This window comes from Nelumbo nucifera, chromosome 2 (assembly GCF_055504915.1).
Source record: "Nelumbo nucifera cultivar China Antique chromosome 2, China Antique-T2T, whole genome shotgun sequence".
NCBI lineage: Eukaryota > Viridiplantae > Streptophyta > Magnoliopsida > Proteales > Nelumbonaceae > Nelumbo > Nelumbo nucifera.
In genome coordinates, this window is record NC_142650.1 from 62990561 (window position 1) to 63004597 (window position 14037).

Below are 14037 nucleotides of genomic sequence, written 5' to 3' on the forward strand. Positions count from 1 at the left end.
TTAGAAACTAAAAAAAGGGTAAAAATGGAAAGTGAAAATTAGGTTTTTTTTACAAAACATTGTCACCATCCTCATTTTTATAAATGGTACAAACAACATTCTCATTTTTTAGTATGGTATAGACATTTTTATAATTTTTTATATTTTTGTATTTTTTTGCATATATCTTTGTTTTTTTTGTAATTTATATTGTTTTCTTCATTTTGAGGAGAAATGTGCGTAGGATAAGAGAGATGCCATTTCTGCTTCATCCTTCCTACTGTAAAGTAGGGAGAGTGGATAAGATATACACTATGCAGAGAAGGGTTTAAAGGAGAGAATTGGGGTTTTAGGATTTATGTATTCGCTTCATATGTGAATGATGACATTTGGCCTTTTGCTTCCTGCCGTTCTACTCGTCAATGGTGGAGTTATTTGCATATCTAATGGCTAGCATTAGGATATAGGTTAATTCAGATTCATTTATATTTGAATTCGAATTGAACATTCATTCGATTTATATAGAAGAATCCAGATCTCCTGCCAACAAAATGCATTCCAAACCCCTATGGCCCTACCAACTACAATCCCTATGATATTACATTGGTAGAGTGTCAGATTACCGGATTAGCTTGATGATCATCGAGAAAAAACACCTAAAATGAATCAATATAATGAACCTAAGAGCATTTCTTGATCCAATACAACTTATTATGTTACAATTGAAAAAAAATAGGGAGAAAAAGAATGTTCATTTAATCATCTGATTATTCCTTGATGAAAAGAGAGAGGTTGAAAAAATCCATTCTTCCCTTCAATTCAAATTCGTGGTTTGGGCAAACCATCCGATACTTGACATGTGTTGGCTCTAATCAATGAAGAGGTTCATTAAGTCTGTGCTTCGGGAGAAGATCAGATAAAGCGAGGAATAGGTTCCAAATCGTCTTATTGTTATTTTATTTGTTTTATCCAATTATAAGTGTTAACCGTTAATTAAATAAAATTGAAAAAAAAAACATAACAAAGGGTAAAAATGGAAAGTGAAAATCAAGATTTAAAATAAAAAACATGATAAAGGGTAAAAATGGAATGAAGATTAGGCTTTTTGATGAAACGTTGTCACCATCCTCAGTTTTATAAATGATGAGATATAGAGATTATCCAATTACAAGTGTTAACTGTTAATTAAATAAAATTGGCAAAATAAAAAACATAATAAAGGATAAAAATGGAAACTGAAAATCAAGATTTAAAATAAAAAAACATGACAATAGGTAAAAATGGAAAGTAAAAAATCAGGCTTTTTGACGGAACATTGTCACCATCCTTATTTTTATAAATGGTATAGAGATACAAATATATTATATTATTTATTATATAAATAAATAAGTAAATAAATAAGTAAATATATATATATAATTCAGGCATTTCAAGAAGGGCTAGGATTGAAAATATAAAATCAGGGAGGAGTAGAATTGAAAATATAAAATCAGTATTTTAAGAGGGGATTGAATTGGAAATATGAATTCGGAGAGGGGTAAGATTGAAAATATAAAATCAGACTGTTGAAAGATAGACGCTCATCCATTTCTCTTTTTTATAAATGGATAAGAAGATATACTTATAGATATAAATTATTCATGGGAATACAGAGTGGAATGTGGCTGTGAGATCGGTGTAAAACGCACTCTGTCAGGAACAGATTCCAATTCCGACGGTCTTCTAAGTTCTAATGCACGGCTGCAAACTATTATGTGAGGACGAAATCCGATTTCCAAATTCTTAATAGGGCCAAAAGGAGATCAGAACTCAGGAAGAGTCCAATTTTATGGACGCTAAAATTTTGTCACGTATTTAATGGAAATAAGGAATCTTCTACTGCCAACACGTGGACATAAATTTTGCCAATAGAAGGGCAGAAGCAAAGAAATCTTTCTTCTCTTGTGCTGACTCTGCTCTGGTTTTCTCAGATCCCCAAACATCAATTGGAACTCTTCTAAAGACACTACTGAAAGCTCTTCTTCAGGATCGGGTGTGCTTTGCTTTTGATGGTTCTGAAAGCCAAATGATAAGTAATTTCAGAGTCTTTTTCTTTCAGGGATGATTGGGAGGATAGCAGCGGTTTTGCTGGGAGGGCTTCTGTCCTGGGCTTACAAGGCCACACGGCCTCCACCTCCAAAGATCTGCGGTTCCCCAGATGGACCTCCTGTTACTTCACCTAGAATCAAGCTCAGTGATGGGAGATATCTGGCCTACAAGGAGAGAGGAGTCCCCAAGGCGGAGGCCAACTACAAGATCATTGTAGTTCATGGCTTTGATAGCTCCAAGGACATCTACATAGCTGCCTCTCAAGTAATTTTACCTGAAATTCCCACCTACCCAGATATTGATTTATGATGTTTTTCTTGAAATTCTCTTTTGAATTACATTTCTGTCTTAGTGCTACACTCATGACACAACCACCTTTAATTTGAACTTGAACATCACATACAAGGAATGCTTAGATTGAATGAGAGGAATGGAATTTTCAGGTTTTGAAGAAAGCCTCACAGCCACCCACTGTGTGAATTTTTCCTGATATTTTAGGAGAAAAGATAGGCTCAAGTTTAAATTCCTAACCATCTGCACTTTAGTAGTGGCTGTAACTGATGCAGTCGAGACTTGTTTTGGATCTGTAAATTGAATTTCTTATGCTAATTGATTTGATCTTTTCTTTGATTTATTCCTTTCTACAGATCTTTTTTTCTTCTCATCTCATCCTGAGGTAAGTTTATGATTTCTTCCAACAGAAGGAATTCAATTAGATAAAGGAGAAAGAGAAGACTACGAAACAGTAGACCTATACAATACTAGAAAACAGGATTGCCAAGAAAAAGGTTTCTGTTGCACAATTGCATGATCAGTTCATCATTTATCATTCTTTCTTCCTTTTTCTCCTCCAAGGAACAAATAGAATCTGCCAGGGTTTCTCCCTATTAAGTACTGCTATCAGTTAGAGAGTGTTTGACACTAATATGGTTTGCAGGAGCTTATAGAGGAGCTGGGAATTTATTTTCTATCATTCGACAGAGCTGGATATGGAGAAAGTGATCCAAACCCAAAGCGCTCTGTGAAGAGTGAAGCTTTCGACATTCAAGAATTGGCTGACCAGTTGGAGCTTGGATCAAAGTTTTATGTAATTGGACTCTCCATGGGAGGTTATCCTACCTGGAGTTGCCTTAAATACATCCCACATAGGCACGTCTCTTTGAATTCTAGATTCATGGCTGTTTTCCTTTGATCTTGTTTAACAATCCTTTTATTTTGGTCTCTAATTCATACTTGCAGGCTTGCAGGTGCAGCCATGATTGTTCCTGTTGTAAACTACTGGTGGCCTTTCTTCCCTGCCAATTTATCAAGGGAGGTCTATAGCAAGCTTCTTGTTCAGGACCAATGGACATTTTCTATTGCACACCATGCCCCTCGACTAGTGTACTGGTGGATGACTCAGAAATGGTTCCCTTCACTTTCTGCATTAGAGGGACACCCAGCAACTTTCAACAGAAAAGACACAGAGATACTGGAGAAGTTATCAGAAGACTTAAGTGTTGGCCAGGTATTTAACTAACTTTCCCCAGTGATTGCCTAAGGTTATTGGTTCCATTACAAGATGTTAAATGCAGTAACAAATATGATTACTTACTCCCACAGTCAAAATTCAGCACAAGAAAATGTGCTTCTTCACTTGGTCCAGTTAGCAGCTCCTTTTATATGATGGCACTCAAAGAACACATCTGTCTATAATTTCAGGAAAAGATAAAACAGCAGGGTGTGTTTGAATCTCATCATCGAGACCTAATGGTCGGTTTTGGCGATTGGGGATTTAATCTTCTAGATCTAGATAACCCATTTCCTAACAATGAGGGTTCTGTTCATATATGGCAAGGATATGATGATAGGCTTGTTCCATCGCTCCTACAATGCTATGTAGCAGAAAGACTACCATGGATCCAGTATCATGAGATTCCTGATGGTGGGCATTTCATCATGTTTGATAGGGAGGTATATGAATCCATGTTAAAGGCACTTCTTCTTGGAGAGGGGCAATCTGCTTCATAAGCCAAGCTAGCAGCAATGGCTTCTTGATTGATAAAATTGTTCCATCTCCCATGTGATACTTCTTTATTAATAACCTAATGTGGCAAGAGTGTATATACTTTCCATATAGAATGTTTAACAATTACACTTCTGAGGTTTGATACCAGTTAGTTGAAATTTTTCAGTTGGTAGACTTGGCCTCTATTTTCTATGGGAGAATTGCTTGTTAAGGCATATGATATTATGATGTTGCAATTGATTTTTGTTAGATCTTCCATTTCTATCTAACATGAATAGGTGTTTTTATTAAATAGAAGGAGGTTGACTATTTATTGGGTACAAATTAAGAACTCAGAGAAGAGTTGGAGATATTGTCTCCCACTAGCTAAAAATAACTAGACATGGAGAAAGCCTTTAACTTCTGAAGTTACTAATGAAAACTAAGTCAACTTGTAAGTTGTGAATAATATATATTTTTTTATTTCTATAAATAATCAATTTGTTGTTCTTTACTTATTTATTTAATTTTAAACTTGCTTATTCACTAATAATTTATAGAAATATGCTACAATCTTCTTTAAAAAATCAGATCTATTAGAATTTTTAAGATACGCAAGTACATAGATACATATTTGGTTGCTTCGTTCAGCAACAAGGAGAGAACCGGAATGATCTTCAGATTCATGGGACCTACAATCACAAAGTAGCATCAAAGACCCTAAATTTTTGTTTCCATGATGAGTTCTCCGACGATCAAGTCAGTTGATGTGAAGGAGCTTGGAAGCTCAGGAGCTAAGGGTAGAGATGAATAGCACAGGAGAGCTGTGAAGTGCTTACAAAATGGTAGAGATGAGTAGCACTGGCCGGTCTGAGATCCTCGAGATCGGATTCAGTCCTCACAAAATGGTACTCACACCTAATTCACAGCCACTTGCACCTGCACATTGGAAATCTCTCTCCATGAATAAAAACATAAAAATACTGATATATTCTCAATGCACAGTTGCAAGTGGCTGTGAGCACTGAGAACCTCACACCAGTTTTGTGAGGACTGAATCCGAGTTTGAGCCTCGAAGTTAAAATTGTTGAATGGACTAGCGGCATTTCAACCCAAATAGACAGAAACCCTACCAATTGAATGGAAAGGCCTTGACAGCCCCAAGCTAAAAGCTCATCAAAGCCTCAATGATGGTAGACGTTAACTGACTTACTGCTTGGAAGAGTTAGAACTACCTTGCTAGAAGAATCTTCCTTCCTAAATTCTTTAGGCTGAGTTTGGAAGGAGTACAAGTGCAAATATGTAGAGTGCAAAACCTTACATTTTATATTATTTTGTATATATTTATTCTGTACATATTTACATTTGTACTGCTTCCAAACTGAGTCTTAAGGATAACTAGACTGCATTTCACTTGAGAAATCTGAAATTACAGCTCCCTCTTAATCTATTAGTAGCCCTCCACCTTATAAACCACATCCTAATCCTACTTATCGATTTGGCATCGATTCACGGTCAAGATTCATCCCATCTGTACATGGGGCTCTAGGTTGAACTGAACAATAAAAACCCCAATTCTTAATTATGCACTTAGCTTTTACAGGTCAAGCCTGACCAAGCATTACGGGTTGGGCTTAGGTTCTAATGAACCTACGGTGAGGCTCATTAATCAATCTCACCAAAAAATATCTAATTTGTATTCAATTTGTATTCTTGGATCTGTTCCAACCTCTAATAAACAAATATATTAATTGCAGTACCCAAAGCAAGTGAATCAAACTTGAGAGAGAGAGAGAAATACAGCTTTCAAGTTCCAATATAACGGTAATTTTTATGGTATATTAAATAAGACAAGAGTGCATCTCTTTGACTTCAGCGTCACTAAAATCCATTTTTTCTAAGTCATGATGTATGGATTTTGGAGACCGAATCTCGTAAGAAAAAATTTATATGATGGTGTTGAATGCAATTCTAATGAAATGTGAAAACACCAGTCTTTGACATAGAAAATTAAAAAAATAAAAGTTGACGTGATGTATTGAAATTTAGGCTTTTTTATAGTCCATTCCATCTCAGAATTCATAAATTATTTTGTCAAATGTATTATTTATCCCCAGCCCTCACTAAATAGTATTCCAATTGAAAATCTTTCCCCCACTGACCTGAACTGTAAGATCTCATTTTGAATTCTGAGATGGACTGAAATCAAATTATCCCTTGAATTTATTGTAAATATTGGTACATCCATATTAGAAATAGAAAATTAAAAAGAAAAGAGATATTATTTAAAGCTCACTATTTTTTTATATAAACTAGAGATAAAAAAAATAGCTGCACACAACAGGGGTAGCCCATCCCCAAATGTCAGCACAAGATAGACATTTTAAATAGAAAGGCATATAAGAAACAGAATTAAGATTTTGATGGAGGCCCATCTCATCATATGGGCGACAACTCATAGGAAGAATTCAAGATAAGCCAAATTACTCAAAGAATCCAAGATAATTCAGGAATTCAAGATACATCAAGAATTCAAGAACCCAAGATTATCAAGACTCTTCCAAGATTAGCAAGATAAGGCAAGACTCTTCCAAGACTCTTCCAAGATTATTAAGAAAGACTCCAAGAAGCATCAAGATTAGCAAGATAATCCAAGATCCATGCACCTAGGAAGATCGGACGGAGGAGATCGAACCAAGGAGAGTTCAATCCTATCAAATTAGATGTTTAGATCTATCCTAGTTATTATTTCCTAGTTCTTTTACAATTTCCAAATGTATTATAAATACTACTATTTTCCCAAAGTTAATCATCAATTCATACTTCAGATTTTTAGATTTTCTTGAGTTCTCTTCTTTGAGTTTTCGCCACCTTTTCTCTCTCCTAGAGAAATCGGTGTTATTCGCTAGGTGCTAGCGAGCGCCCGGTGCTTGCATAGCCAGCTCTGGTTCTCATTGCTTCCACGCTGCGTTAGATTTGAATGAACACAATTAGCGAGTCAATCAGCAACTCAGTTCCCTTATCGGAAATGTGCTTGTACTCTACCGTGCCTTCCATCCTCTCAACCAAAGACTTGCAACCTTCAATGATCCTTCTCAGTCTTCATGGAGGGTCTACCTGGTTCTTTAGACAGTCAATAATAAGTTTTGAATCACCTTCAATGATAATGGGTTTTTCGTTAAAATTGAAAGCGAGATTGTGAGCTTCTCAAGCTGCCCACGCTTCAACAAGACTGATAGTCGAGCTTCCTATATCATAGGCTTTGAAATCTAAAATCTGGCCAAGGTGGTTTCTGGCCACACAAGCAATAATGATGCATCTGTTATTTATGCAAAAATCATCAAATTTATCCTAACTTTTTGACATTTTTCTTAAATTCAATAATCATTAATAGAAATTGTTCACATAAGCATTTAAATAATATACATGCCCAAACTACCCCAATTCAGGATAAAAACATAAGTATCTTAGACTCTATGTGCTTTAATCAAACACATGATCCAAATCGGATAAAGCTGTAGTTTCCACTTTTTAGACAGAATACAAGGATTGTGTATCTACATCCCTTATAGGTGGCGGGATCTACCGTCCACTACTCGTAAAGGCAAGGTTTGAAGTACGAGATCTGAAACAAGGCAGTTTTAGAAAGCATAAAGGATCAGGCTCGTGGCTTGACACAGGCCCAGGCCCACGACCTGGCCCAGCCTAGGCCCGTGGCACAGCCAGCACGGGCTTGGGCGGACGTGTCGTGGTCCGTGCCAGGCTTTCCAAATAAGACTATGCACGGGAAAAAAGTTTTAAAAATTTCCTATGATCAAAGATGAATCTACTGCGTGCCCACCAAATGAACCACTTTCTACAATATATTGGGATCTCCTGCCAATAAAATATATTCCAATGATCCTCACACAGCGTGCCTCACAGACACATCTTACCCTGTATTGGGAATATCTCTCTATGAATAATGAATATAAGTTCGGGAGATGTTCCTAATGTGAGGCTAGGGCATGCTATGGGATTGGTGTGAGATGAGGAGCAGATTCAGACTCCATTCCAACATCCTATCAACTTCATTTGGGTTCAGACATCTCACTATGAAATTGGGGCCCACCATAAAAGTGGGACTTGTCATGATGTTGGTAGGGTATTGGAACATATTTTCTTGGTAGGTGATCCAGACTAAAAAAATAGCCAAAAGGAAGCAACTACTCTTCCTGACTTTTCTGCTCTTCGTAGCCAATCCAACAATGCCACTGCTCTTCTGCCTTGTCTTCCCATGTTTTCGTCTAACAAATTAACCCTAGAATGAAGTGTCTTTATCTAACAAGAAACTTAACACTAGAAAGAACATGTAAACAGATCCTAAGGGGTAATTTGGGCATCACATGTTTGTCTCTTTTCAATCATGAGCAAAGCCCATTTTAAATAGGGTAATAACTATCCCTAATGTTCACAAATTGACAAACTATACTCTTATTGTTTAGATATCGTCTTCCTTAATTTCTTTTACAATTGACATTATCGTTAATTGCTGATCAAAATGTTAAATTTATCCTTCATTATTTATCAAATTTTCAAAATAAAAAAATTCCTAATTTCCAATTTTTTGAAAACTTTGCTCGAAAAACCCCTTGACCCTGAGGCAAGAACTGCTGCATTTCCCGGCAAACCCCACCTACCCATCGACTCTTTATCTTGCACCAAATCCACCATTGTTCTAACCTTGGGCGAGTTGTAGGATGAACAACCACTCCCGGCAAACCCCTTGTAACTGGCTTAGCCCGCTCAGCAACTTGCTTATATCTTACCAACTCAAGCTCGTCCGACCACCAACGATATTTCCTATACGTTAACGGCGGAACTGACGAAGCCTCCTTTGCGACAGAAGAGAAGAAACCCGCCATTTTCGATGACTCTCGCCATTTGTTCCAGCGGTTGTGGTCGTGGTGTTCCAAGTCTCTGGTTGTGTCCAGTAGACTCGGCCAGGCAGATGACGGCAGAGCTCCAACTTCAACTCCGATTCCAACTTCAACTTCGTTGCCTGTGGATTCCATTGCCATTAAAATCGAATAGCTCTGGCATCCGTTGAGTGAGAGAGAGAGTTACGATTGAATCTCGTCGCGGGTTAATTCAAATGAACAAAGTGCAGACGAAGTTGCCAAAAAACCGTAGTTCAGTGAGAGAGTTTGAATCATAGCATCTTGCAACTGTACCCATCACACCATCCCCTCACCAATGGTGCCGTATACTAATAGTCATTGACCGACTCCATCGCCCGGATCCATAAGAAGTCCACCTCTGTGAGAAGCTTCAGATTCGCTCAAATAACCAATAATCGCTTGCTGCTCTTTTGAAATCCAAGTTCCCTCTCTTTCACCGGTTGGCATCTTGCTCGGCAGCGAGTAGCAGAATTGGATTTGAGTGTGAAGTAGCAGAATTGGGTTTGTGCCAGACCTGGTTACCATACATCCAAGAGATCACCTAAAATACTCTAGTCATAGGATGGGTTTGAAAATCTTTGGTCGAAGATGATGATGGTTTCTGAGTTTTAGAGCTGGAACAGAGCCGAGATGTTGCCGTTCAACGATTTCACAGTGAGATTCCTGTTAACAGAAACCACAAGCAACTGCTCTTCACTCTCCCCTCCTATTGGTTGTCGAAATCTGTTATTCCTTCTGTTCGTTGCTTTGGTAGGGGTCGCCACCTGAGACCTCACCTTAGAGTGAAAACCGGCGATAGTAGCTATCACCTGGAGATCTCTTCCCTTAGTTCAGGCGAAGTCCACACCTGAAGCGTCGTTTCTTCTATCCTAGTTGCTCTGTTCACTTAACGATTTCAGGCCAAGACATCATCAGGTAAGCCTCGTTTTGGTTCTTTATTTTCCTCTTGTATTTAAATCGATTGGGATCTTCTCTTGTATTTAAACCAATTGGGATCTGGGGGAGCGACAGTCAAAGGAGTTGGTGACGAAGCTCCGCTGAATCAGCTCTGATAAACCGTTTCTTTACTGAACTGATGCATTTACATCATCTCCGGTAAACCGTATACTCCTTTTCGGGTAAATTATTTTTCTTTTTTTATTTAACACTGATGTGATTGTAAAAAATTTAAAATAATTAACACTGATGGGATGTCACATGTGAATAGAGTGCTACGGAAAATAAGGAATAGTTGAGGTTTACCCTTTTAAATATTTCAAAGTATGACATGAGTAGGGATCTGCTACCAAAAAAATGCTCCCAATACTGGAACATATTCCCAATGTGGGGTTGCAGTGGCCAGTTGGAAGGACCAACTGTGTATTGGGAATATCTCCCAATGACAAGTACGTCACGCTGAGATGTGCATGTTGGGCGCCTGTGGGGTGTGTCCATGTGATATGGTGGCCCATCTCCCATATCTCATACACTAAACAGGTTTGAATATGCTATCTTGAAGCTGTTCCCACATACCTACCACTCAACATTACAGCTGCATAGTGAGAGTATCTCCCTTACCATTCATGAGGAATTATTCTCATTTCCCAGTACATGGTCAACACGGTCTGTGCTTAAGAATGTGGGAACAATTTGTAGGTAGCAGATCCAGAGTAACACCATGGTGGCAACGAGATTCAGTTGGTGGAGAAGATGAATAGTACGCACTCACAACCAACAAAAAATGGGGTAGTTTCCAATAAAAATGCTTAATGAATTATTTGGACAACTTCTGTTATTGGTCACTACCTGACCCACGGCAAGGTAAGTTTTAGATAATAAAAGTTCTCTGTCAAGGTTTTGAAAAGTGAAGGAAGAGTTTAAAAAGAGAAATGGGAAAAAGTGAACGAGAGTTTTAAATAATAACCGAAAATAAAAAACAAAAAAAATAAAACTTGCATAGATTCCTTTTTGCTCAATAGATCAATTTTACAGAAGTATATGGCACCACCATCTAATAGTCAAAAGAAGTCAAAATCTTTTTTTTTGGTCAATATCAAATTTACCACTACCAGAAACTGAAGCAAGGGACTATTATTTCCATGTCCTGGCCAAGGAATTATTCTCACCAGACGATTCTTCAGGTCTGTTTTCATGGCTCTCACGCACAGAGAAGGAAAATTATGCCTCGACTATTCTTATCCATACTGCATTTAAGCATCACCAAAGTATGTTTGTTGCAGGTATGTTCAAGAGGATAGTAGTGGTGTTGCTGGCAGGTCTTTCGGCATGGCTTTATCAGGCCACAGTGCCTCCCCCTCCAAAAATCTGCGGAACCCCAGGAGGACCCCCTGTTACTTCACCTAGAATCAGACTCAGCGATGGAAGACTTCTAGCCTACAGAGAGACAGGAGTTCCTAAGCAGGACGGCAAGTACAAGATCATCGTTGTTCATGGCTTTTCTGTCTGCAAAGATTTGGAACTACCATTCCCTCAGGTAATTCCAAAAACCAGACATTCCCACCTCTGTATTTATATGGGGCTGATCAACTTAAGCTTTTCTTGAATTTCCTTCCCGCTTCACTTTTATATATTGGAGCCAAACACACCACAGTAAGAGAAAGCAAGTTTTAAATTGTTCATATAAACAATTCCTGAATTGGGATTGAGAGAGGTTACAAGAAAGGAAGGAAAAAAAAAAAAAAGGATTAAGAGAGACATTTTGTAAATTGGAAATCTGCGCACAAATCAATAATAGTAACCATGTGCACTGGAGCATTATTTAAGATATCAAAATTATGTAGAAACACTGCTTTAAATGGTTCACAAATCACAAATGGGAAATCAATACCAATTAATTCTCTGTAAAGATTTTCCTTCCTTTCTTGAGACAAGTACACATTTTCAGTTAGTCGTTTTAACAAGCAGTAATGAGGTTAGAAAACTTGCCTTTTCTCATTTTCCCCAACCCAAAGCCAGATTCATTGGGTGTTTGTATTTCTCTTTATGGTTTCCTTTTTCCCCTTAGCATACATAATTCTATGACCCAGTTAAGCATTGCTAAGGATTATAGTTGACTTGACACTGTTTTTGTTTACAGAAACTCATAGATGAGTTGGGAATATATTTTCTGTCATTTGACAGAGCTGGTTATGGAGAAAGTGATCCTAACCCAAAGCGCACAGTGAAGAGTGAAGCATTTGACATTCAACAACTGGCTGATCAGTTGGAGATTGGACCAAAGTTCTATGTGATTGGAATCTCTATGGGGGGTTACCCCATCTGGAGTTGCCTTAAATATATACCACATAGGCATGTACTAACTTTGTAATTTTTGTCACTCTGATCTTTCTTGTCTAAGCATTCTATTCTATTATCTGTTAGCCTTTAAACTCATATTTGCAGGCTAGCAGGTGCATCCCTTGTAGTTCCTGCCATCAATTACTGGTGGCCTTCTTTTCCTTCAAATCTTTCAAGAGAGGCATACGGGAAGCAGCTTGTGCAGGATCAATGGACACTGGGAATAGCACATTATACCCCTAGACTACTGTACTGGTGGATGACTCAGAACTGGTTCCCTTCATCCTCTGTTGCCATGGGGAAACCAGAAATTTTCTCCAGCAAAGACAAAGAACTCCTGAAGAAGATATCAGGAACCATGGGCAGTAGTAAACAGGTAGACATTCTTCCTGTACAATGGAGGTTTTTAAAGCTTCCTTACTTGGGTCATATCTAGTACCTGATAGCAAAAAGCAATGATGCTTACAAATTTCAGGTTAAGGCAAAGCAGCAAGGTGTGTTTGAATCTCTTCATAGAGACTTGATGGTGGCGTTTGGCACCTGGGAATTTGATCCTATGGAGCTAAGTAATCCATTCCCTCATAATGAGGGCTCTGTTCACATTTGGCAAGGGTATGAAGATAGGATGATACCAGTTCTCCTACAACGCTTTGTCTCAGAAAGGCTGCCTTGGGTTCAGTATCATGAGGTTCCTGATGGTGGACATCTGATCCTGTTTGATACTAGGACATGTGAAGACATTTTAAGGGCTCTTCTTCTTGGAAAATAGCCTTTTATTTAAAAGCCTACTTCTGCTATAATTTCATTTGGATTCATAAATTTGCTCCATGAACAATTGAACAGTCTATCCTGCTTTCTTCTTAACAAAAGCTGTTAAGGAGGCTTTATTTTCTAAATGGCTTCTTTACTGAAATAATTGGTTTTCATATAGAATCTCTAATTCATATTGAATGTTGTGGGTTTCTTAATTGAACATGTTCTTAAGGAGATTGTGAGTTACTTGATTGCTGAAGCTTAAACCAAGGTTATTATTTATACCTTTCGTTGTGTTTGTGCCTTGAATTCACTTTTTCATTGAGGTCTGTGGTGGATGCAAAGGGCTTGGGTGGACCCAACCCATTTTCACATATTTGGATCGGAAGGAATACAAATACAAATATGTACAGAATAAATACATACAAAATAAAGACAAAATACAAGGTTTTACACTCTACATATTTGTTTTTGTACAGTTCTTTTTGGAAGGAGTACAAATACAAGTATGCATAGTGCAAATAATGCAAAATACAAATTTTTATATTCTACATATTTGTATTTGTACTCCTTCCAAACAGAATACATATTTGTATTCTATATTATTTTATATATATTTGTACTGTACATATTTGTATTTATATTCTTTCCAAACTAAGTCTAAAATTCAACAGAAGAGAGTGAAACACAAGGCAAACAGAGAGAAGGTTTTGGGTGTAGGGGGCACTAGGGTTTGAGAGAGTCTATTCATACTTATATTCCATTGTTTGATATATAATGAATTTCTTCATCTCTTTCTCTCGGACATAGGAAACAGGCTCAGCCATGGATTTATTGTTTCACAATACCATTGAATATATTATTATTCAAATATTTTATATATTCACTAAAAAGCAAAATAATAAGTTATTTAGTTCAACCACTTCAGCCCGACCTTAGGATGATAAATAAAACTTAATTTTGATGAGATGGTAGCAAAAAGCATATTGTCAGTGGAGTCAAGTGGGAAGCAGT

General features: G+C 37.5%; 2 protein-coding genes across 5 annotated transcripts; both read left to right on the forward strand.

The window, feature by feature from the left end:
- Positions 1–1595: 1595 nt before the first annotated feature.
- On the forward strand, positions 1596–4320 carry LOC104607689 (uncharacterized). 2 transcript variants are annotated; one of them, XM_088899062.1, is made up of 5 exons: positions 1596–1733; positions 2078–2331; positions 3005–3216; positions 3307–3574; positions 3670–3805. In XM_088899062.1, the coding sequence occupies exons 1-5, from the start codon at positions 1712–1714 to the stop codon at positions 3760–3762; spliced, it is 849 nt and encodes a 282-aa protein (XP_088755188.1). In that variant the 5' UTR covers positions 1596–1711; the 3' UTR covers positions 3763–3805. The 2 variants fall into 2 exon arrangements, with proteins under 2 accessions (XP_088755188.1, XP_088755187.1); XM_088899061.1 differs by having other exon boundaries at positions 1600–1733; positions 3769–4320.
- Positions 4321–8773: 4453 nt separating this feature from the next.
- Positions 8774–13305, forward strand: LOC148802268 (uncharacterized). 3 transcript variants are annotated; one of them, XM_088898434.1, is made up of 5 exons: positions 8774–9909; positions 11214–11467; positions 12071–12282; positions 12376–12646; positions 12746–13305. In XM_088898434.1, the coding sequence occupies exons 2-5, from the start codon at positions 11216–11218 to the stop codon at positions 13037–13039; spliced, it is 1029 nt and encodes a 342-aa protein (XP_088754560.1). In that variant the 5' UTR covers positions 8774–9909; positions 11214–11215; the 3' UTR covers positions 13040–13305. The 3 variants fall into 3 exon arrangements, with proteins under 3 accessions (XP_088754560.1, XP_088754559.1, XP_088754558.1); XM_088898433.1 differs by lacking the exon at positions 8774–9909 and adding an exon at positions 10958–11114; XM_088898432.1 differs by lacking the exon at positions 8774–9909 and having other exon boundaries at positions 11073–11467.
- Positions 13306–14037: the final 732 nt, after the last annotated feature.

Excerpts from the sequence above, each read along its gene's own strand:
- LOC104607689 (XM_088899061.1), top strand. The coding sequence starts at position 1,712 with ATGCACGGCTGCAAACTATTAT. Across the intron at positions 2,332-3,004 it reads TCTACATAGCTGCCTCTCAA|GAGCTTATAGAGGAGCTGGG; the intron begins GTAATTTTACCT and ends TATGGTTTGCAG. Across the intron at positions 3,575-3,768 it reads AAGACTTAAGTGTTGGCCAG|GAAAAGATAAAACAGCAGGG; the intron begins GTATTTAACTAA and ends CTATAATTTCAG.
- LOC148802268 (XM_088898432.1), top strand. The coding sequence starts at position 11,201 with ATGTTTGTTGCAGGTATGTTCAAGAGGATAGTAGTGGTGTTGCTGGCA. Across the intron at positions 12,283-12,375 it reads CTTAAATATATACCACATAG|GCTAGCAGGTGCATCCCTTG; the intron begins GCATGTACTAAC and ends TCATATTTGCAG. Across the intron at positions 12,647-12,745 it reads CCATGGGCAGTAGTAAACAG|GTTAAGGCAAAGCAGCAAGG; the intron begins GTAGACATTCTT and ends TACAAATTTCAG.